The sequence below is a fragment of the Polyodon spathula genome, chromosome 16 (assembly GCF_017654505.1).
Source record: "Polyodon spathula isolate WHYD16114869_AA chromosome 16, ASM1765450v1, whole genome shotgun sequence".
NCBI classification, from domain to species: Eukaryota; Metazoa; Chordata; class Actinopteri; order Acipenseriformes; family Polyodontidae; genus Polyodon; species Polyodon spathula.
The window spans coordinates 22,330,017-22,353,214 of record NC_054549.1 but is presented as its reverse complement, the minus strand read 5'-3'; the positions used below and the strand labels follow the sequence as shown (position 1 = coordinate 22,353,214).

The following is a 23,198-nucleotide window of genomic DNA, read 5'->3' as shown; positions in this document are numbered from 1 at the left end:
ATATAATTGTATTGTATTTGGCGCAGGGTTATTGTGAGTTTCAAGCCCTGTATAACATCTTTGCCTTTACATCTGTTTCTACAGCCAGTGATATTTAACTAATTAGCCATGTAGCCAGCTAAATGTAGGCAGGTGAACTGATGGTGTGTGTTTCAAACTTGGGCAGGGCTTCTTAAACCAGCCTAACTGGTCCATCAGGAGAGAAGCGCAAGAGAAAAACTTGGCATCAGTAGGAATTCAGTGACAAATAATTTGCTTGAGCTAATGGTAGGGGGGTGGGAAGGGATGGCATTCAATGAAAATTGTTTGCTCTCCCTATTTTTAAAAACTGGTTTAATCAGGTTTCAAGCATGGTGAAAATCGCAAATTGCGTTCTTAACATTTGCCACACCAGAAGCTTTCTAAGTTAATAGGTTGTACATAGGCTGTCTGATCTTATAAAGATTGAGGGAACTATATGTAGCCGAGAGGATTGAGAGTGGATTTGATTGAAGACTTTAAAATCTTAAAAGGAGCTGACATTGTCAACCCTAACCAAGACTTCAAGCGCAGCACAGAAACCAGGACCAGAGGACACAGAGTTGGAAATTAAGTGGAGATAGACAGCACAGAGGGAAGGAGACGCTTCTTCACACAGAGAGTGGTGAGGGGATGGAATGGGTTACCTAGAAGCTGAATCACTGGGATCCTTTAAGACCAGACTTGACAATGTTTTGAGATCAATCAGCTGCTAGGAACCGGACCAGCACTGATGGGCCGAATGGCCTCCTTTTGATCGTAAATTTCAATGCAGTTTGGGTGAGAGGTTCTGGGTTGGTTTGAGAAATGATCTGTAGCAGTGATTTATTTCTTAAGTGATGTATAGTTGAATATACGTTCATCTATTACACTCTCTTTAATTACTTGCTTTGACAAAAAGAATAGTGATTTATGAAATTGTTTTCGGATTATAACATAATTGACAGGAGCTGTCTTAAGGTCTCAGTTTTGTGACACCATTTTCATGTCAAGTTGGGCGAGAGATGCAGCAATCAGTCAGAGAGATTGTATTTCAAGCATTTTTTTGCTTTCTGCTAGTATGTTATTATTTATAATAAAATGCACAATTCAGACTCGGGGTCAATTGTAATTACAATGCTGTTTTGTTGAATTTCAATTACAGTTACAATTATGCTACTGTAATTATAATTAGACTAAAAAGTAACACATTTACTCTGTTTATTCTAAATAACCAAACAGTGATCATGGGTACAACTCCAGAAACGTACTATATAACTTATTTTTGCTCAAACAAATGGGGTCACCAAAGGTGGTTGAAAATACAAGAGTAACGATCAAATGTCGCATAAATGCGTGATTGAACTGTAATCGAGCAATTATCTGGTGTAATTACAATTAGGCAGGTGTGCCAAGGTTCAATTGCAGTTACAGTGCAATTGTGATTAATTACAAACTGCTCAATTGCAATTTGAATTCTACCCAGGTCTGGTTTGAGTTCAACGGGCTGATCAAATGAAAACAGCTAGCAGTCGTTTATCGAAACAGCTGCAGTTCACGCAGTTTTAAAAAACACAGCTATCGACTCTGCGGTGAGAGAAACAGCTACAGATGGTCCTGGCTGGGTTCAATTAAATAAGAGTCTGGATTTAATTAAAAACTCTTTGTTTATTCTGTGTTGCCCACATTCTACATACTTTACAAGGGCTGGATGAAAATACACAGGAAACTCCAGCCATAACACTGTTATGATTCAGCAATTCACAGTGAACCATTACACCCCTGATCCAGCCCCTGTGTGTCACACATGCATGGACACACACTCAGAGATCTATATTTGTGACTAGAAAGCTTGACAAGTCTTTTTTTTTGTTTATTTTTATATAGCACCTTTCATAGTGGACCACCATCACAAAGCGCTTTACAGAGGCAGGCTGTGAACTGTGCATTATATGCAGAGGCACTTACAACAGGACATTTTGTCAGCAGTTAAAGACCCCTGTGGAAAGGGTTGCTAGGGCAACGCAACCACAAACCGACATCAAGGACTGTGCATACAGAGAGAGTGTGAAAGGGGAAAGCTCTGAGACGGACCTCTAGATCACCTCTAGATCCCCCAGTGTCTGCTGGTTTTCATTCCAACCGAGCTCTCAATTACTGAACTAGACTCTGAATTGAGCTGATCAGCTGCTTAGAGCGTTTACTTGTTTTCAGCTCTAAAACAGTTGCAGATTTGAAGTTAGCTGTAACATTTTATAAGCAATTTTTTAGGCGCCGAGAACAATTAAAAACGTCTAATTAAGCAAATTAAGGTAATAATAACGGTTGTGATTGTTCAGCTGCTTTCATTTGAAGCCAGTTGAATTGACTAACAAACTGTGACTTCAACTGAAGTCATTTGTTACCACTGTTGGGAGAAGCTCATTTGAACAGAATTATGATCGGTGATGTGCTGGAACTGATTAAATTGGGAATTGAATTGGAATTGTTTTTTAAAGATGAGAAGATGGGGGAGGATCGTAGCGAGTGTGAGGAAGTGTTTTACTGGTTTTAGTTATTTCCGAATGGTCATGTCATGTGTTGGTTGTGCTGTTGCTTCTTGTTCTTTGGTCATTCTTTCCTGGAGCGTTTCGGTTGCCTGTAAGACTGATATGCATGCGTGCAGTTGGTGGTTTAGTCATTTCAAAACTCTGTAAAACAAAACAATCTGATGTAGCATATTTTACTTCCTGCATTCGTACTTCCTGCTTTTATAGGTTGATATATGAATGCATTGGTCCATCACTTATCCGATAGCAGTGGGACCAGAGTAAGGGCAGATATGTGGAAAGGCAGATAAATTAATCCAGTTTTAAATACAATTATACACAGCTGTAACAACTGCTTTATTCACACAATGATTGTTTTGAGATTCAGCTGTTATTAGGGAGCTTCCCTAAATCCCTTGTTTAGAAAGATATAGGGTTTTAATGCTTGTGACAGAGTGGCCGTGTGGGTGCGTGCATTCGCTGCTGAGTGACAGGCAGCAGAGCGAAAAGGGGGTTGAAGTTGATACGCCCCCCGCAGGCGAACAGGGTTTATTTACATATCACCACACTGAAGAGCTCATGTGACACTACCAGCAATGGCAGCACATGGATCACATACAACACAAACACTGGTGGGGTCTACAATCTCTGAACTAATAGACAATCTCAACAATAAACAGCGTTGCTGAAGAGATTAATCGTGGTGGATGAACGGTTAGGGCAGATTGCTCTGTGTGTGTATATATATAATTTATTTGTGTAGAGCCAAATTAATGAATAAGTAAATTCTAACAGGAGTGGAATTCATGTCTTGGATAACAATACCTGTGCTTACAACTTGTATTGTTCTCTCTCACTAATAATGTATGAACTGAGATATGGGATAACACCTGGCTTAAAAGCTCATTGTCACTGGATTCTGGACTGGCATTGCTCATCTTATTGAAGGGGCAGTTCTAGGGTTCGGACTTAAGCTAGTGTAAACTTTGAACGTTTTAACGCAAGGGAGTAGCCTATTGCTTTATTGTTGGTATTTAAGCAAACGCCGCTTGAAATGTGTGGCAAAAATGTCCATCTCTGTAGCTGACTTTATAAGCGATTGCGTCAAAACGAATAAGGGAGCCACTGCATTTTACATCATGCAGTCAAAAAAAACTACAAAAGTCTGCAGGAAGCTATAATGGTAGTACAGTATTTCCTGTTAGATTTTTAAATTTGCAGGTTTTTTTTTAGTTTTTTGTACAGTATATGGAAAACTACAAGAAAGTATGTAATTCCAAATGTTGATGTAACAATATTCAGCAGGTTTCATTCGACTTTATGAAACAAAATTACCTGGCCGTAGTGTCTGGCAGCACAGCCTTCAATTTTCTGGGCACCTTTGCAGTGGTGGTTCATGTCTTTGTTAATCCAGAGCAGGGCGCTCCCTCCATCCTTCCTCGCGTAACCTGGATTTAGAGAGGATTTGAGGGCAGGGAACCACGGTCCGAGTTCATTTTAGCACGGCCAAAGACGTTCCTGTGTGTCTGTGTGTGATCCATGCGATGGTCCTAATGGGCTGCTTACATGATGCCTAACAAGTTGGGATATAATAGAATTTAGTGGGGGAGTATTCATCTGTAAAACACGCTTGTTCTTCATTCAATAACCTTTTACTGAACTACAATGAGCTGTACTTATTTTTGGTCCTGCAATACAAATTTTCATTTAATCGAACCTCAATTGATGGATTACACACACATGCATGCACAGTGTAGATTTGTGAGTGGAAAGCGATATGTTTGCTGCCTTTTTTTCTAGCAGTTGAAGACCGTACTGGAAAGTTGCTAGGTGCTATAGTGTTGCTATAGTGTTAACTGTAGATACTTTGACTGTCCAGGTTGCTGTCTGTAATCGGTTCTTTCTGTGTTCCAGGTTTCAGGTGAGAGAGAGCCAGTGAGCGAGAGCGCCCCCTAGCCCCTGTCCATTGAATGAAGCCTGCACTGTGTAACGGTGCAGTGAGCCTGACTCCTCCAGCCAGCAGGGAGCGCCGCCGCAGCCGCGGGGGCCAGGCGAACGCCAGCATGTCCACCTCCTCCTCCTCCTCCTCAGAGGAGGCCTGCCAAGGGGATACCCCCCGCGGGGGAGGAACCATCAGAGTCTACCTACCCAACAAACAGCGCACAGTGGTACGATCCGACTAGGGCCAGGGCTTTTAATGACAGGGCCTAAATCACCAGGATTAAAGGGCATTGCCCTATCAATGTTGATAATAAGGGGGGTCGTATTGATATTAGAGAACGGTAAAACATTGCCTTTGTTGTTAAGCATTTTCAGGGATGAAAATTAGACTCCCATTGCACAGCAGCTGGGTCCATACCTGGTTTTACTACGATTTTTATAAGACACACCTTAGCTTGTTACCTGTACACTGGGGCTAATCAAGCTCATATTAAAACCCAGAATGGGTCAAACTGCTATGCAGTAAGAGTCTTATTTCTATCTCTGATTTGAACCGTTGAATTCTCAAATAACTTTTTTTTTTTTTTTTCCGTGGACAGTTTTTTTCTTTTAAAAGAGGACACGATTATTCAATTTTTTTTTTTTTAAGGTTGCACTCTGTGTGTGTAAGTGCAACAGGTCGTCAGAGAATGCAGCATAGAAACTGAGAACTTTCTTTAAGTTAGCGTAGCACCAGATACCCTGTTTGAAATGCATGTGACAAGACTGCGCATTTTAGACCTATGGCGCTTCTAGAAACGCAGGTCAGAGTCATGGAATTACCTTGTCAGCTACAAACAGTTTAAAGTGAACAGGAGCCCTCGTTGTGCTTGTATTGACGGTAACTCTCACCGTGGATGGGCAGGTGACTGTGCGTCCTGGGCAGACGGTTTATGACAGCCTGGATAAGGCTCTGAAGGTGAGAGGGCTGAACCAGGACTGCTGTGCTGTCTACAGACTGCTTAAAGGGTAAGCAAAGGGACACAGGCTCACAATGGGGTGATATGGGCTATGAGCTATGAAGATGGGTGGAAGGATCTGAATCCCTTAACCTCTAGAATAAGGAAGGAATTATGATGGGACTGAAGAGTTGCCACTTTAAGTACAACACAGAATCCAAGACCAGTGGACAGTGGAGACAGACTTAGGACAGAGGGAAGGAGACACTTCCTCACACATAGAGTGGTGAGGGTGTGGAATGGGTTACCTAGTCATGTTGTTGATGGTGAATCACTGGGATCCTTTAAGATCCGACTTTACAAAGTATTGAGATCAGTCAGCTGCTAGGAACCGGGCGAGAGCTGATGGGCTGAATGGCCTTCTCTCGTTTGTACCTTTACTTAGTTTCCTATAGTCTGTGCTCTAGAACTAATCTTCTCTGTTCAGTAATAAACTAGCATTGCTGAAGAGATTGATCATGGCGGATAAATGGCTGGGACGGATGTGTGACGGGCGGATACACAACGGATTGCTGTATCTGTGTGTGTGTGTGTGTGTGTGTGTGTGTATATATACACACACACATATATATATATAAATTAAAAAAAATAATAATAATTGTCTGGCTCTTAAAGTTCTAGGTGATGTATATATGCTATAAACATGTCCATCGTCAGACATCTGCAGAATGAAGTTGCCGCAGGTATTTCCTGTTGTACAATATACCTATCTGAGGCTGGTTCTGATACCCAGGGCTGATGCGAGTTTCTAACCCTGATCGATTGATAGTCTTTCGGGGGCTGGCGTGTGACTGTGACTGTCTGTTATTGTTTCTCAGTCGAAAGCAGCTGACGGATTGGAGCACTGACATCACCCCTCTGCAGGGTGAAGAGCTTCTAGTGGAGGTGCTGGATGACGTGCCACTTACCATGCACAACTTTGTAAGTGCCACAGCGCCCCTCACTGTCAGGGGGAGGTATTACATTTAAAAAAAGAATTACTGCAAAATGGGGAGGTAACAAAACAGTAATGTCATGATACAGGTCGATATACAAGTTTGTTAGGCATTCAAATGGGATGCAGTGTTTTATTATTCATTTTACTTTTAAGTTACTAATGGAGTGTATGATGTGAATCAGTCACGTGTCTCTTATTCTACAGTATATTGTATAAAAAAAAAAATATAATAATAATCGTACAAGTCATTATCAACAGAACTGCTGGTGTTCGAATTTGGCATAGATAAAGCAGTTTGCATTTTGGTAAGTTTGCATGAAGCCAGTAAGATGATCCATTTTAGAAAAGGTAGCAGTTATGTGTGCGTTCGTTTTGTTTTTATTTTTGGAATCGTGTGGTGTTCTAAGCACGGGCGTGGCGTCTGCACACAGGATACTATGTACTGGAATGTGACCGATTTCTGAGAAGTGATTTCTAAACAGTATTTAAAACGGGAGATCGCTGAGTGTAGCCGTGTCTCTTTGTGGTTTGCTCAGGTGCGGAAGACCTTCTTCAAGCTGGCCTACTGTGATTTCTGTCACAAGTTCCTGTTCCACGGGTTCCGCTGCCAGACGTGTGGCTACAAGTTCCACCAGCACTGCAGCAGCAAGGTGCCCACGGTGTGTGTGGACATGGACACAATGAACAAACTGTGAGTGCACAGCACAGCTCCCACTCTGCACTTACACTGATATCCACAATGTGGTACACTTACTTTCTAATCTCTCTCTCTCTCTCTTTATATATATATATATATATATATATATATATATATATATATATATATATATATATATATATATATATATATATATATATATATATATATATATATATATATATATATGTGTGTGTGTACACACAGACATCCATACATACACATATATAATATATATATATATATATATATCAATATCAATTTTTTTTTATTTAGTTTTGAGCATTGATTGTGTTGGAGGTTTTAATGATACTCGGATGCATATGTTTAGTCTTTTTCATGCAGCCGCACACACCCCAGTTCACAGAAACAAGTCAGTTTTCACTGTGATGTTTCTTCTTCTTGCAGGTGTTTATCGAATCTTGATTACTCGCCCATCCCCTTCCTCATGCTTCCAGAAACGGAAATACGTCGGTCCGACCCCACTTACACCCCAGAGTCTCCCGGGTGAGTGTCACAGACGCAGATGTACAGATGCGCACACATACAGACGTACGGACACACAGACATAGATGCACGCACACACACACATGCATGCAGACAGACAGACAGACACACACGGGGACATGCATGGAAAAACACATACGCAGACACAGACGCACGGACGAACAGATGCACACACTGACACAGAAGCACACACAGAGACATGCACGCACACACACTCACACAGACAGACACGCACACACACACACATGCAAACAGAGAGACAGACTCACACACACAGAGCTGGGACCTATAGACCCTGCTCTGATAAAGCAGGATTCCAGGGCCATTAAAAAGTTTAGAGCTGCACAAATCGATTACTTGGCTTGAACTCTGCACAGAAATCAGGGTGCCACCTACCACCAAGGTCGTTTGTGTTGATCGGGCTGATTTACCATTCCAAGTGAAACAAGTGAAGAAACAGCTGCTTGGATCTGTGTGGGATGCTGTTCTCTGCAGAGTCCTAAGAAAAGCAGTGATCATCATAAACTGATGACATCACAAACGATACAGCCCTCTATTTCGACAGTATGTATTGTGTGAAGAAAGCTTCATGATTCATCGATGGGCAGTGTGTCGTTACACCCAGTGACAGAGTGGAAGCCCTGCCTGGAAATAGTGTTTTGTTTGGCTGTTTTGTTTGTGTGGCCATTCCCAGATTGGTTAATTATTTGCTAATTAGCCACCTGTATAAAAAGGGAACTAAATATTTTGGAGAGCGGAGTTGAAAAAGAGTATTAAGTGAAGGCTATTGGAAAGCCTCAACAAAGTAAACAAGTGAGACTCACCTTGACAGCAGTGCTTGGGTGTTTGCTGTGTTGTGTTTTGATCCTTGTACCTTGTTTCTTTGTTCCTGTTGCTGTAAATAAACGTGCTCCCCCCCCCCCCCCCCCCCCCAAAATCTCTGAATCACTGACTGTCCCTCTTGCCGGTAACCAGCCTTGCCAGCGACGCCTCGCTTTCACAAACCCCCAGAAGATTGTCTAGGCCCAGATCAAATCTAATCCTGCTGCCTTTGTGTTCAGGATGTCGCACAAGCTGCTGTCTCCAGCCTCAATGACTCTAATCCTGCTGCCTTTGTGTTCAGGATGCAGCACAAGCTGCTGTCTCCAGCTTCGATGACTAACCCTGCTGTCTTTGTGTTCAGGACACAAAACAATCTACTGTCTCCAGTCTCGATGACTCTAATCCTGCTGTCTTTGTGTTCAGGATGCAGAACAATCTGCTGTCTCCAGCCTCGATGACTAACCCTGCTGTTTTTGTCTTCAGGATCCGCAACAATCTGCTGTCTCCAGCCTCTGCCTTCCAGTTCCCCCTGGCCGGGGGAGAGGGCCAGTCCTTACAGAGACACCGCTCCACATCCACTCCCAACGTGCACATGATCAGCACTGTGGGGTCAGCAGGAGTGGGGATCATAGAGGTAGCTACCTTAGAGTGGCATTTTAACTTCTGCTTTGACTTCCTGAAATACAGTAGTAGATATTGCATCGATTACAGTAGTGTTTAGTAATAAAATGTATTTTCAATATGCGGTTTCTACACTGTATATAAGCAACACATCGGAAGAATTAAACAATGAAATTTGGGGGTCACCTAGTGACTCACCTAGGAACAGCGCAGCCACATTGTGTGTAGGGAGAGTCATGCTGCATAGTTTTGCGTCCTGGCTGCGCGAAGTGGTCGGTCTTTGCTGGGTATTCTGGAGGGAGCGTCGCATTGGCTCTGGCGCTCCCATGGGTTAGGGAGGCAAAACCGGAAGAGATCGTTTCTCCTCGTCTCGCTACAGCAGACCCTGCCAGCCAGGCGCCCAGTGAGCTCAGAGCGGACACCTGCAGGGCTTGTCCTCCAGGGACCGGGAGCTCGCTGACCTCCGCTCTCGAGTTCCTGGGTGTAGGAGAGGAGGCTGGCTGGGTCGTGGGATCGGAGGACGCCCGCTGAACCTTCACTTCTCCTGAGCAGCTTTGTGGGGAATTGCTGCGGTGAGGGGAAAAATTAGGGAGAAATTTAAAAAATCTGTTAACAAACTTTGCATGGTCTGTGTGTTTTTTTTTTTTTTTTATCACTATCTACAGTATGTGCATGCATATTTTCAATTCTATTTGAGGGCTTTTGTTTAAAAAGCCCCCAAATATGTCAGGGTATTTTTTAGTTTTTTTTTTAATAAAAACCAAACCTTTGTTGTATTTTATGTTTGCGTACTGAAAATTGTACCGCGATAAACTTGTAAAGGTTGTTTCTTTGTAATGTGTGCATGCATTTTTAATTTTAAATTTCCTAATAGTTCCTGTAAATCCTGTTTGTTGGTCTTTGCAAAATTTGGCATGGTTCTAGATTCTTTTGCCCTAGCATTAGGCTTTTATATGTTTTTTCTAAATCATGTTTTTCTCTACCTGGCTTTGAGCATCTGAAGAATCCTCATTCCATTCAAATCATGTGACAATGTGATCTTTTTTCTCTGCCAGCCCCACCTGCTATACATCTATATAGACAGACAGAGTAGGTGTGGCTGGCAGAGTTGAAAGGTCACATTGTCGCATGATTTGAATGGAGTGAGAGGTGCTGTTTTGTGCCTGGCACTTAGGATTTGGCAGACAAGCTCAAAGGCAGCTTTAGAGAAAAATGATAAACTCAATATTGCAGCAACAGAACCACTTTTCCCTTTCCAATATGTAATAACTAGTTAATTCTGAATTACTGTTTTAATGTGAGAAACAGATTTCTTCAGACGGGACATCAGGTTAATAAGCGACTCAGATCATAACACAGGCTGGTAACTAATCATAGTCTTTCTTGTTAATAATTTTCAGGAGGTGTTAAAAATGAACCACAGCATTGGTGAGTATATGTAAACATATTTATCCAGCGGAGAACCAACCACACATGTAGACTATTTCAAAATACTGCTGGATCATTATGACTAAACTAAACCTCATACTCACACACCCTACAGCTGTGGCCAACAGTTTTGCCAAGTGCATTTTGCAACCTATACAATTAACTAAGTTTGTTTTTGTATAGTCGAATGAAACCTACTAAATGATGTGACGTTAACATATTGAATTACATACCGATTTGTAGTTTTCAATACACTTATCGAAAAACTTTATGACACTTCGAAATCAAACATGAAATACTGTACTGCTGTTGTGGCTTCAGGTAGACTTTTGCGAGATCATTTTGTAGTTTCTTTGATAGTTAAATAATATATCTAAGTGATGTCTGTGTATTTATTTATTTATTTATTTGTTTGTTTGTTTATTTGTTTGTTTATTTACCCCCCCCACCCCCAGCTTTTGGTCACAGCTATACTCTACAGAGAGCTATAAGTTAAACATTTATTGTTGAATTTGTTAGTTTCTATTGTTAGTTCATTAAGATTTTAATGCCTTGGATAAAATCTGTTAAATATCTGCAGATAGCCAATTTGTCATGCCCTCCTTTCCTATTGCAGGTGTGGAGCCTTCCCCCAAACCCTCGACCAGCCCCCCCTCTATGGGTTCCCCAGGTAGAAGACCCTTCCCCCCGAAATCCCCCTCGGAACACCCCAAAGAACGAAAGCAGTCTTCCTCCGAAGACAAGAAGAAAGTGGTGAGGCTAATTTTCGGTTTCTCTTGTCTGCCCAGCATACAGTCCACCCAGGAGTACAAGTGCCAATAATTTACATTGAAAAGCATCATAAAAATAAGATACCAGCACATCATTTCCAGTGGTACCAGTTTCTGTGCTTGCGTAAAGAACAAAAAGTAAAATCACGTGCATTTAGCGCAATTACACATTCACTAGCGCCATCAATTAATGAAGATGAAGCAAATATGTTTTTATACGTTACTGGTTTAGAAAATACCCTTTATTTTTAATAGCTACAAACTTTAACGTTAGGAACTACATTTGTTTTTCTGTTGAAATCCCTTCAGGTCGTAATATTATTAAATTACATTATTTAGCCCCTATGTTTGTGATTCTGGTTTGCAACTGGTTTAAACGTTAAAAGCCAGCACGAGAAGCCCACATTAGAGGGCTGTTAGTTTCTTTTTTTTTAAATGTATTTAAATATTTGTATTATATAACAAAAAAACTAGCTCTCTGTAAACTAAATTGTTTTTTGCGGTGCGTAGACCAAAACATTAACTATAAAGAAATCCAAAAAAGGGTCCGAACTCAACAATTACAAATGATTTCCTTTATTTTAAATTAAAAACAATTTTAAAAAAATGAGCAGTTCTGAGTCACGAACATGTTTAGCCCGCTGATGAAGCCTATAATATATACTATATAACAAACAAATGGGGTCACCAAAAGTGGTTGAAAAATACAAAAGAATGACAAATAAATGCTTATGTTGAACTGTGATATAATTACAATTACAGATGCGCAGGTGTGCCATGGTTCAATTACAATTTCAATCACAATTTCAATTACCATCTAAATTATTATTACAGTCAAGTACAATCTCAATTACAATTACAGTTCATTCCAAGATGCATGGTTTTTATAATTGAACCCAGGTGTGCTGCTGAGTGGTGACCCTGTGTGTGTGTGTGTGTGTGTGTGTTGCAGCACCGTGGCGGATGTAGGGACTCCAGCTATTACTGGGAGGTGCACGAGCGAGAGGTGTCCATGTTGAAGAGAATCGTGGCTGGCTCCTTCGGGACCGTCTACAAGGGCAAGTGGCACGGAGACGTGGCTGTGAAGATCCTCAAAGTGACGGATCCCACTCCAGAGCAGCTGCTAGCCTTCAAGAAACGATGCACGTGCTCAGGTAGTGCTGAAGCTTAAAGTCAGTGAGGCGGGGGCGGGGGCGGGGGTGGGGGTTGGGGGGGGCGACTAATTTAAAAGCACAAAATCTTGTCTTTTATTTTTAGATCCCACTACTTCGGCTATTGCATGCATTTTATAACTCTGTGTGTAAAAAAAAAAAAAAGTGCTTCCTACCTTCTATTCTAGAGTCTACTTCCATTTCTGCCCTCTTGTTCTTCACTCTTGTTTATTTGGCAGACAATTTATATTTATAGTTTATTTTGCAGTGTCTGCAAATTGCTGTGTTGATGCACGCTGCAGTTAGGTGTAGCTGTGTAGGTCAGCGAATGAGAGAGCTGAGCGAGCAAGCATGTCAATCTATGACTGCTAAAGTGCAATACAAATTGTGAGCTGTTTTCTGTAAAGACAGAAGAACAAATGCACTGGAGAACAGAAGGTTATCAGCTTAGGTGCTTTCTTTAGAATATGCTGTTTATTTCGGAATCATTAAAGCCTAGTTCATACAGCACTTGTTGCAGATGAATGGATACATCGGGCGCACACAGCTAGCTGTGCAGCTTCACTCTTTGTTGCACGGGACGCATCGCAGGCCTTTTTTTTAAATTTAGTAGTTGGCAATTGATTTTTACCCTGCTTTTCTCCCAATTGTTAGCCGATTATTTTAGGCTCAGCTCACCGCTACCACCCTGCGCTGAGTCGGGAGCGGTGAAGACGAACACGCACTGTCCTGCGACGCGTGTGCCGTCAGCCGACCACTTCTTTTCACTCTGCAGGCCCACCGTGCAGCGACCTCAGAGCTACAGCGTTGTAGGACAACACAGCTTACAGGCAAGCCCGCAGGCGCCCAGCTAGTTCTCAGGGGTCGCTGGTGCGCTGTGAGACGAGTACACCCTAGCCGACCTAAGCCCTGCCCACCTGGACGACGCTCGGCCATTTGCACGCTGCCCCTTGGGAGCTCTCATCCACAGTCAGCAGTGGAATAGCCTGGACTCGAAAATGGTCTTTTGACTGGGCAAAATGGTCGCAGCTGTTCATACTTTAAATACAGACTGTATTCGTGAAATTGGATACATTTACATTTAAGTAACTTGTGCTGAGTTTGTACCTCTATACAAGAGGTTGGTGCATCTGCCCTCTCAACCAACAGAGAACCCGAAAGAGAGAATTTCAAACGTTATTTAAATGTGACTGAGAGAGATTTTAGAATGACAGGTGAAAGGTTTGATGATTTGTTAAGGTTGTTCGCCTTTCCAAAGATTTGTAAATCATGCAATTCCGACTTTTCGACCAGAAATTGTCGGAGTCTGAAGTATGTACTATACGTTTTGTACTCAGAAGGAACATTTAAACTTGTCAGTAGTCCAAAGCTATAGTCTTTGTATTGGTTTTGGCATACTGTTTAAACGTGTATGTTGATGTAGCTACGTTATTTGGTGACCTTTCCGTGAATTCGTGGTTTTCTGCCGCACCTCGCCTGTGAAATGTACCAAAAATTACCGTGCCAAAATCGTACCTTGACAACCAAATAAATTTTTTTTTTTTGAAAACTGAAAACCCTAGAAGTACTTTTCTCCAAATCGTTGAAGTTTTAGGACACCCTGGGCGAAATTCTCAAATCATTTCAGTCCAAGTCAGTGTGTTTTTTATATTACTTTATATTTTATTCAGTGAAGTACAGTACTACCTCTGTCTCGCTCTCTGACTTTCACATCAAAAAAACGTCACATGTTGATAAGTGAAGTGCCTTCAAAAGCAGATAGCCTGAAAGAAGAGGGTTCAGCAGTGAATTCCAATTTTATATAATGTTTGTGTAATGGTTTAAATATTCTCTTTGTGTGTGTTTGAAGCGCTTTGGGATCCTTGTGAGGAAAGATGCTATAGAAGTGTGAATTTGTGTTGAATTAACCAAATTAGCGAATTGTGAAATATCAAGGGTGCACTGTATAAAGAAATATGGATATTTACATCAGCCAATGTTTAAAACACCCTCCCCCCACACAGGAAGACGCGTCACGTGAACATCCTGCTGTTCATGGGCTTCATGACGAAGCCGAACTTTGCCATCATCACGCAGTGGTGTGAGGGCAGCAGTCTGTACCACCACCTGCACGTCATAGAGACCAAGTTCGAGACGATGAGGAGGATCGATGTGGCTCGACAGACTGCCCAGGGCATTGAGTAAGACTAGCAACCTTTTCCCATAACTTCATTTACTTCCAAAACCTCCTACACTGTGTAAACTACAGCTATGGTCAAAAGTTTAGTATCACCTAGAATTTAGGATTGAGACATAATTTAAAAAATATATATATATATATATATATATATATATATATAATATATATATATATATATATATCTACTTATAAAAAAACTTGATATATATAGATATTTTGTTTAACATCATGTAATCAAAGAAACTGCAAAATGATATTGCAAAAGTCTACCTGAAGCCATGTTAGTAGTACAGTATTCATGTTAGATTTTGAAATGTCACATTTTTCAGTTTGTCAGTTTTTCGTTAAGTCTGTGGAAAACTACAAAGCGGTGTGTAATTCAGTATGTTAAGGTTACATTATTCAGCAGGTTTCATTTGACTTTTTGAAGCACAATTAGTTAATTCTATAGCGGGTAATGCAAAATGTTCGGCCACAGCTGTACATAGGACCAGAGTTGAGTACGAATGCAAATACTTGTAAATTTTACAAATGTGTTCATGTACAAGTTGACAGACTTTGCAAATGCATTTCATAGATTATTCACGTGCATTTGTCAAAATATAGCTACTGAAACCAATAACTGCATGGAAGCTTTTCTCTATCGATTCAAACACCTCCCTGTTCTAACAAACTCCTTTTAATCAGGCTCCTTGTGTAATCAGTTACATGTTCTGAAGTTAGTTCAAACATTTATAAGTTCTCAATTAACTCTGCAATTACTTCAACAATGTATCGCTTATAGCTGTGTCATGAATTGCACTTGGAGCTGGATAAATAGGGACACTTGATAGATTATTCAAAAGCATTTGTCAAATTGAAAGGATATGTAAAACTAACCACTCTTTGTTAAATAATCAAGCTGCGCCATTTCTGCGGTTGCCAATACAAAAATGTAAGCAAAGAAAGCCACATGTGTCGGCCTTTCACTCTGCAGATCTAAAAGTATTGTTGGTTTCCTAATTTTTCTTGTCTTGACCGTTTTTGTTTTTTCAGTTACCTCCACGCCAAGAATATCATTCACAGGGACCTGAAATCAAACAGTATCTTTTCAGTCTGGCGCTTTGCCTAATACTGATTTAGTGGTAAAACTTTTCAACATGCTTGATTGTGTTTAAAGTACTGTAAAAAAACGGTGTATAAGTCGCACCTGTGTATAAGTCAACCCCCCCTGCTTTTTGAGACAAAAATTTCAGGAAAAAGACTATAGGTCACACCGGTGTATAAGTCACGCCCCCCTTTTTAGGACCCATTAAAAAATACATAGAAAATACTTATACAAAGGTTTTTACAGTAATTGTAGCTGATAAAGTGCTAGTGCCTGATACATTTATTCTGAGTGGTTCTGGGATCTGTTGCTCCAAGATGGAGTTTTTTTTTTTTTTTTAATAATTTATATCTGGTTTTACATGTTGTAGTACCAGCATTGAACCGTCCGTCCATTTAAGTTTAAAGCAGGTGAGGTGAGAGTCACATTGTCACATGATTTGAATGGAATGTGTGAGGCTGTTCAGTGCTGGCAGTTAGGATTCTCCAGACACACAAGGATTTTATGGGACATGTTTAGCCCAGGGGGTACACAGCTGTTTTGCATCACCTAGAATTTTAGGCTTGAGACCTAATAAATACAAAAATAATAACTATGTGAACATAATTTAGATATTTTATTTAACATCATGTAATCAAAGAAACTACAAAATGAAACCAATATAGTAGTACAGTATTTCATGTTACTTTCAACTTTTGTCAATTTTTTCATTGGAGTATATGGAAAACTCAGAAGCGGTGTGTAATTCAATATGTTAACAAGGTAACATTATTCAGCAGGTTTCATTCGACTTTGTGAAGCACAGTTAGTTCGATCAGGTGATGCAAAACGTTTGGCCACAGCTGCAGGGCTTTAGCATATTGATCGCGTGTCTGTGTTTCTGGCACGTTCCTCAACTCCGTTGTCAGATATCTTTTTGCACGAGGGCTGGACGGTGAAGATCGGCGATTTTGGATTGGCCACTGTCAAATCCCGGTGGACTGGGTCGGATCAGGTGGAACAGCCCAGCGGCTCTATCCTCTGGATGGTAAGAGATGTCATTCTTTTATAGGTCATGCCTTCTCCTCACCTTCTCGAGTACAGCGAGTTATTTTTTGTAGGGGTGCAACAATTAGTCGATGTATCAGTTATTGATCATCTGTCCTTAAATTTTACCGAGCTTCGATTACATTTTGGTGAATCGATGCATTGCATTAGTACCCATTTTTAAGTCTCATGTTGCCAGTTCACATTAAAAGTGTGAGTGTGCTGCTACTAGCGTTAGTACAGTAGATTCACGTGTTGCTAGGATACACACTTCAAGTCTACATTACGCATTGGATAAGACAAATAAGAAATAGGCCAAGTATTCATGTTTTTTTTTATTTAAAAATTAAGGCAACGCTTTTTTTTTCAAAGCCTGTTGTGTTTGGATTATATGGCAAAGTTATAGAAAAAGAAGCTTAATTTAGTATGATAGTTACATTAGTCAGGGTTTGTGAGATTAATTCAAATGCTTTGCTTTTGGACATTGAACAACCATAGTTCAGAAATTAAAATAGGGTTTTTTTTATTATTATTATTACAGTGTTAATGTGATGCGAATGCACGCATATTCTTTTCAGTTGTTAAACGGAAGTCCTTTTTGTATCTTTTTATTTATATAATGGGAGGTGTCGGGCCTTTTTGTTTTAACTCTTCTGCACAACGGTGTTTTTAATTATTAGATAGTCTTATTAAAGAAAAATAATGAACATTTGTTTTTGAAAAATAAAACAGCAATGCATCGATTTATCGTTGATTAAAAGTCTAATTCTACTGAGGTGAAATGGCCAAAGAAGGGTAAATGAGAGTAAGGCATAGAAACGTAACTTTTTTTTCAACCTAAAATACCTTTGCTTTAAGATTAATTTTAAAAGGCTGTTAGTTTCTGTGGATAATGGTCTTAAAGGTCCATTCTCACCTCTCTCTCTCTCTCTCTCTCTCTCTCTCTTGCCAGGCTCCGGAGGTTATCCGGATGCAGGAGAGCAATCCCTACAGCTTCCAGTCTGACGTGTATGGATACGGAGTGGTCCTGTATGAGATCATGTCCGGAACGCTGCCTTATTCCAACATCAACAATAGAGATCAGGTGAGCTCTATAGCATTATAATCCATGCAGTGGTGTTACACTCCGTTGTTCAATTACTGGGACCCTTTAACCCTTTCAGGAACAAGCATTTTTCAGTTTTAAGAACATAAGAAAATTTACAAACTAGAGGAGGCCATTCGGTCCATCTTGCTCGTTTGGTTGTTAGTAGCTTATTGATCCCAGAATCTCATCAAGCAGCTTCTTGAAGGATCCCAGGGTGTCAGCTTCAACAGCATTACTGGGGAGTTGATTCCAGACCCTCACGATTCTCTGTGTAAAAAAAGTGCCTCCTATTTTCTGTTTTGAATGCCTCTTTGTCTAATCTCCATTTGTGACCCTTGTTCCTTGTTTCTATTTTCAGGTCGAAAAAGTCCCTTGGGTTGACATTGTCAATACTTTTTTGGCTGTAGTTGATTCTTATAAAAATTCACGTTTTTACAGTAGCATCTTGCAATTGGTGTCCTTTTTTCCAGAACACTCTGGGGAACATTATAAAGTACTTCACAAACCATACAAACTTTTCAAAAAGTACCTGATACATTTAGTTCATGAAATATTATATGCTCATGTTCCTTGTTTCTTGATAGTTATAAATGTTGTAAAAACATTACATATGTTTGTATATATATATATATATATATAAACACATTATATTGCCATTATATTAGAACATTTATTTTAAGCACATCAGATTTACAGTGTTTTCCCATTTTTATTTGCTCTGAACAAGTTCCTGTGATGTTTTTGTTTCTGCTTTTGTCTCTGCCGGACTGCTGTAAACTGTCTCCGCCCTTTAGACACTAAATGCCCCTCTCCGTGACATCACATGTCAACGTGAATGTCAGTCCCTCCCCTATCCACTGATGTGTGTGTCAAGCCTGTACTGCAAAGTACGGTGACCCTGTAAGTCTAAAAAAACAAAGGGCTTTTGTCATCGTGTTTACACGATCACAGTCCTAGAAGCCCACTTCAGTTTGATCATGTTAACACAATCTCGGCCCTTAAAGGGTTAAGACCCGGCTCGACAAGGTTCTGGGATCAGTCGGCTTCTTGGAACCGGACGGGCACTCATGGACCGAATTAGCAGTGTAACGAAACATGATTTTGTGATTTATATCCTATCGTAACAGAGGTGTGGATCACTTGTATTGTAATTCCAGACCAAAAGCACAACATCACACCTCATTGTAGTTCACTAAGCGGTTCTTGAATCACATTTTTGTGATTTCAATGGTCTTTTTGATCTTCTTTTCGCATTATACAAGTAAGTGGCCCATCAGGATCGTGATATGTATCGTGATGCATATCAAATCGCGACCGGCATATCGTGATACGGCTCATATGGTGACATTACGGTATCATTACACAGTTATGCTGAATGTGTTCCTCTTGCTGTTATGTTCTGCGTAACCTCTTAAAGTGGTGATAAGAAAAGATTGATCCAATGACCACAACTCTCTGTTTCAGATAATCTTCATGGTGGGTCGGGGCTACTTGTCTCCTGATCTCACTAAGGTCTACAGTAACTGCCCCAAAGCCATGAAGAGACTCATAATAGACTGTCTGAAATTCAACAAAGACGAGAGGCCACTATTTCCACAGGTAAATTGCCGGTGGACAGTCTGGAGTGTCAAGTGACAACAGATATTTTTCGCATATTCATCTTGAGTTCATGGTTGCAAACAATACCAGTAGTGGGCATTAAAAAAGACCTCAATTTGAAACATCTGCCATTGAATTTATTTAGTTTCTTTTAGTATTTCTGAAACCTGTCACTGTTGATCTGTGTGTTATATATTTAAAGCTAAAGGGCTTTTTTTAAAAAAAAATTTTTAGGCAGTTTCTTCTTCTCCTTCCTGTAATTTGCTCTCTGACTCTTGCCTGTTTTTCATTGTGTTAGATCCTGGTTGCGATGGAACAAGTTCAAGAATCGTTGCCCAAGATCGAGCGGAGTGCATCGGAGCCGTCTCTCCACCGAGCGGTACACTCCGAGGATCTTAACCCCCTGCTGCTGAACACCACACGCCTGCTACCGCTATGAGAGACCATCTCCCTGCAACACAGCACAACCAGATAGCAGCCACTATGAGAGACCATCTCCCTGTGACACAGCACAGACAGCAGCCACTATGAGAGACCATCTCCCTGCAACACAACACAGACAGCAGCCACTATGAGAGACCATCTCCCTGCAGCACAGCACAACCAGATCGCAGACACTATGAGAGACCATCTCCCTGCAGCACAGCACAGACAGCAGCCACTATGAGAGACCATCTCCCTGCAACACAGCACAACTAGACAGCAGCCACTATGAGAGACCATCTCCCTGCGACACAGCACAAGACAGCGGCCACTATGAGAGACCATCTCCCTGCGACACAGCACAAGACAGCAGCCACTATGAGAGACCATCTCCCTGCGACACAGCACAAGACAGCGGCCACTATGAGAGACCATCTCCCTGAAACACAGCACAGACAGCAGTCACTATGAGAGACCATCTCCCTGCAACACAGCACAACTAGACAGCAGCCACTATGAGAGACCATCTCTCTGTGACACAGCACAAGACAGCAGCCACTATGAGAGACCATCTCCCTGCAATACAGCACAAGACAGCAGCCACTATGAAAGACTGGGTCCAACCACAACCAGAGCCAAGAAAGAAAAAAAACAAAAACATCTTGGTTATTTCTTGCTAGTATAATCTTAAATAGATGCCTTTGCTTTTGCACATAATGCAGAAGGACCCCGAAAACCACTAAGAATGATCAGACAAGAACAGATGTTGTCCTGAATCAAGTGGCGATTTAGTGTTTTGAACAATCGAGGAAAATAAGTATGTGGTTTAAACTTCTGTGTCTTTAAAAAAAAAAAAAAAAAAAAAAAAAAACTTCTCCAAGTAGCAATCTATTAATTGGGCACACAAAATATAATCGTTCAAAAAGTGTCGATGATTGTACTACCCACAGAAATTTTCAGAGAGGTTTAACCGTTCATTTTGAAAATCCGAAGAAGTGCAAACTATATACAGTCAGTTTTCTTCAGTGTGCACAATTTATGTTTGCCAGGAATACAAGAAATTGTCGGTTCAAAGGTGGCATGCTTTTTGTTTTTCCATTGAATACACAGAGGGCGTGTACTTGCAAAGTATTCTCAAAACTGATTCGCAGGTCGTCAGGATGGGACCAGCTAATCAGATGCTAGTTTCAATTAATCTGGAAAAGAACACGCCCACTGCTTGTCTTGGCCAGACATACTGTAACAGCAAGGGAGGGCGTTCAGTGCAGTTTCGTTGATAAACATAAATAATGTTATTAACTGTGCTCGTTACAAAAATGTAATTATTCAATTATCCAGTATTTATCTCAACTTCTATAATGAGGAATGGAATCTTTTGAAAATTTTACCAGCCCTAATCCTCCCTGGGTTTGTAGAATTCATTCCATGGCAATATTTCCTGAGCATAATCAAGTTTTTGCAGAACAATCATCTATTTTGCTCATCTCATTTTTGAGTTACTTCTTTAACTGAAGTCTTCTGGTCCTTATTGATTGAAAGTATTATATGGGCAACTGGAATCCTGAAGTGGCTGTGCTTTATTTTTCCTTTCTTGGCGCAATTTACCCGCTGAAGTTACGAAACTTTGGCTGAATAGAGCCATGGGGAAATTTGCTTTACTTTTAAAGGATTAGCTCAAGAACGGAGACTGTTTTGTGCTGTATGTTTTTTTTTTTTTTTAAAAGTTGGTAAGGTTGTTGGCATACAAAGGTACTGCGGTGGGCAGCACCCTTCTTACCTGGCAGTGTGAACATGTGCAGTTTATTGTGTACAAGTGCCAGAAGAACAATGTAGCGACACTCCGATATATCAGGGGAACGTGACTCATTTAAAGAGTAACTCAAATGCTTCATTTTTAATGTGGAGTGTTTTTGTCGCTCCAGTATTAAGATACCATCCTTTTCTCTATATAGCGCTGATGTCAGCTATCTGGTAACTGTCTTCCTTATATAACACAGCCTCAAAGACAATGAGGACAGGCAATTGGTGTCCTTCTTTATTCAAAAGCAACAGATCTAGACTCTTGAGCCTTCAAATACTTAACGGAAAGCATGCATGTGCTTGTAGTATAATATACACAGGGCAATTAGGAATAGTAAATGTTTAATAAACGTCAATCAACGATCAGTGTGTTATTATTTAATCTTTTCTGATTGTATCTCAAACCAGGGAAAGGTTTATATGGCATTTGAATTAATTTTAATAGCAAACCACTAGATGCGTTAAACTCAAACAAAACTGATAATAAGCTTTTGTTTAAAAATAAATACAAAGAAACTATGTGTTACATTGATTCCCCTTTAAAAGTTTACCCTTCATAGTAAAATGTTATAAATCACTGTGAAAGAATATGTGTGTGTGTGTGTGGGGGGGGGGGTGTCTTGTTTTTGTCTGGAGTCTACTGTGTTAGGTGCTGGACAGAATGCTGTGGAAGTCAGCTGGTTGTATTATAGAGAGACTTGGTTTAGAATAGGATGTTTTACCGTGCGCCACCACACGGGGTCACTGTTGTGTAAAGCAAGGCTCTAGTTAAATGGACTCGGATGGAATACACTGTAAAACCCAGAAGGCTATTGTGTTATACATTATGTCAAGTACAAAAGCAGAATAAGCCTGATTTTGTACAAATCTGCATTTTTAACATTTTATTTGATTCATTTCTGACTCTTAATACTAAATTATGCCACTGCCATTTGGTCAAATGCCCTTTTATACAGTCACCACTCAAATCATGTCAGACCTCCTTATCCAATACCCATGGGGTTAGGACAAAATATTAGGAATGCCGGCAGTAAAAATACATCAATAAAAGCCAATAGGATGCAGCCCGGCAGCGTTGAGTCAGTTGCAAGGATAACCACTTTGAATTCCTTCAGGAAAAGTTGCCCTGGGATATTTGCCACAAAGTATGTTCTCTGGAATGGCCCAACACATATTATTTTTAATATATATTTTTTCATTTTTTAGTTTATACACCCATTGTATTTGTAAGAGACGGGAATGGAATTTGTGCAAATAACGAATTGGTAATTGACACAAAAGTGTTAGTTACATATTGTGAGTGTTTCAAACTTTGTATCCTGTCTTTGTATATACTATAGTAAGGGGGTGTTGCTGTATTAATTTAGCGCAGTGAATGAATAAACACACTGACTGGCTACTTTATTAGCACCTGTATCTGGTATGAGTTGGGGTCTCTTTGCCCTGATCACAGCCTTGACATGACCTGGCACACAGCTCTCGACAGAGGTTTTTGCATCCCCCTATAGAATGAACACTTTTTGCTTCATAAAGTCAAATGAAGCCTGCTGAATAATGTTATGTTAACATACAGAATTACACACTGCTTTGTGGTTTTCCA

General features: G+C 40.5%; 1 protein-coding gene across 1 annotated transcript; it reads left to right on the top strand.

Annotated features, from left to right (window-relative positions):
* The first annotated feature begins 348 nt into the window (after positions 1–348).
* araf (A-Raf proto-oncogene, serine/threonine kinase) lies at positions 349–20,678 on the top strand. Its single transcript, XM_041274731.1, has 16 exons — positions 349–643; positions 4,440–4,693; positions 5,371–5,474; positions 6,283–6,385; positions 6,938–7,092; positions 7,507–7,605; positions 8,911–9,061; positions 10,449–10,476; positions 11,093–11,229; positions 12,199–12,386; positions 14,386–14,577; positions 15,612–15,658; positions 16,572–16,690; positions 17,642–17,773; positions 19,241–19,375; positions 19,674–20,678. The coding sequence occupies exons 2-16, from the start codon at positions 4,496–4,498 to the stop codon at positions 19,812–19,814; spliced, it is 1,929 nt and encodes a 642-aa protein (XP_041130665.1). The 5' UTR covers positions 349–643; positions 4,440–4,495; the 3' UTR covers positions 19,815–20,678.
* The last annotated feature ends 2,520 nt before the right edge of the window (positions 20,679–23,198 follow it).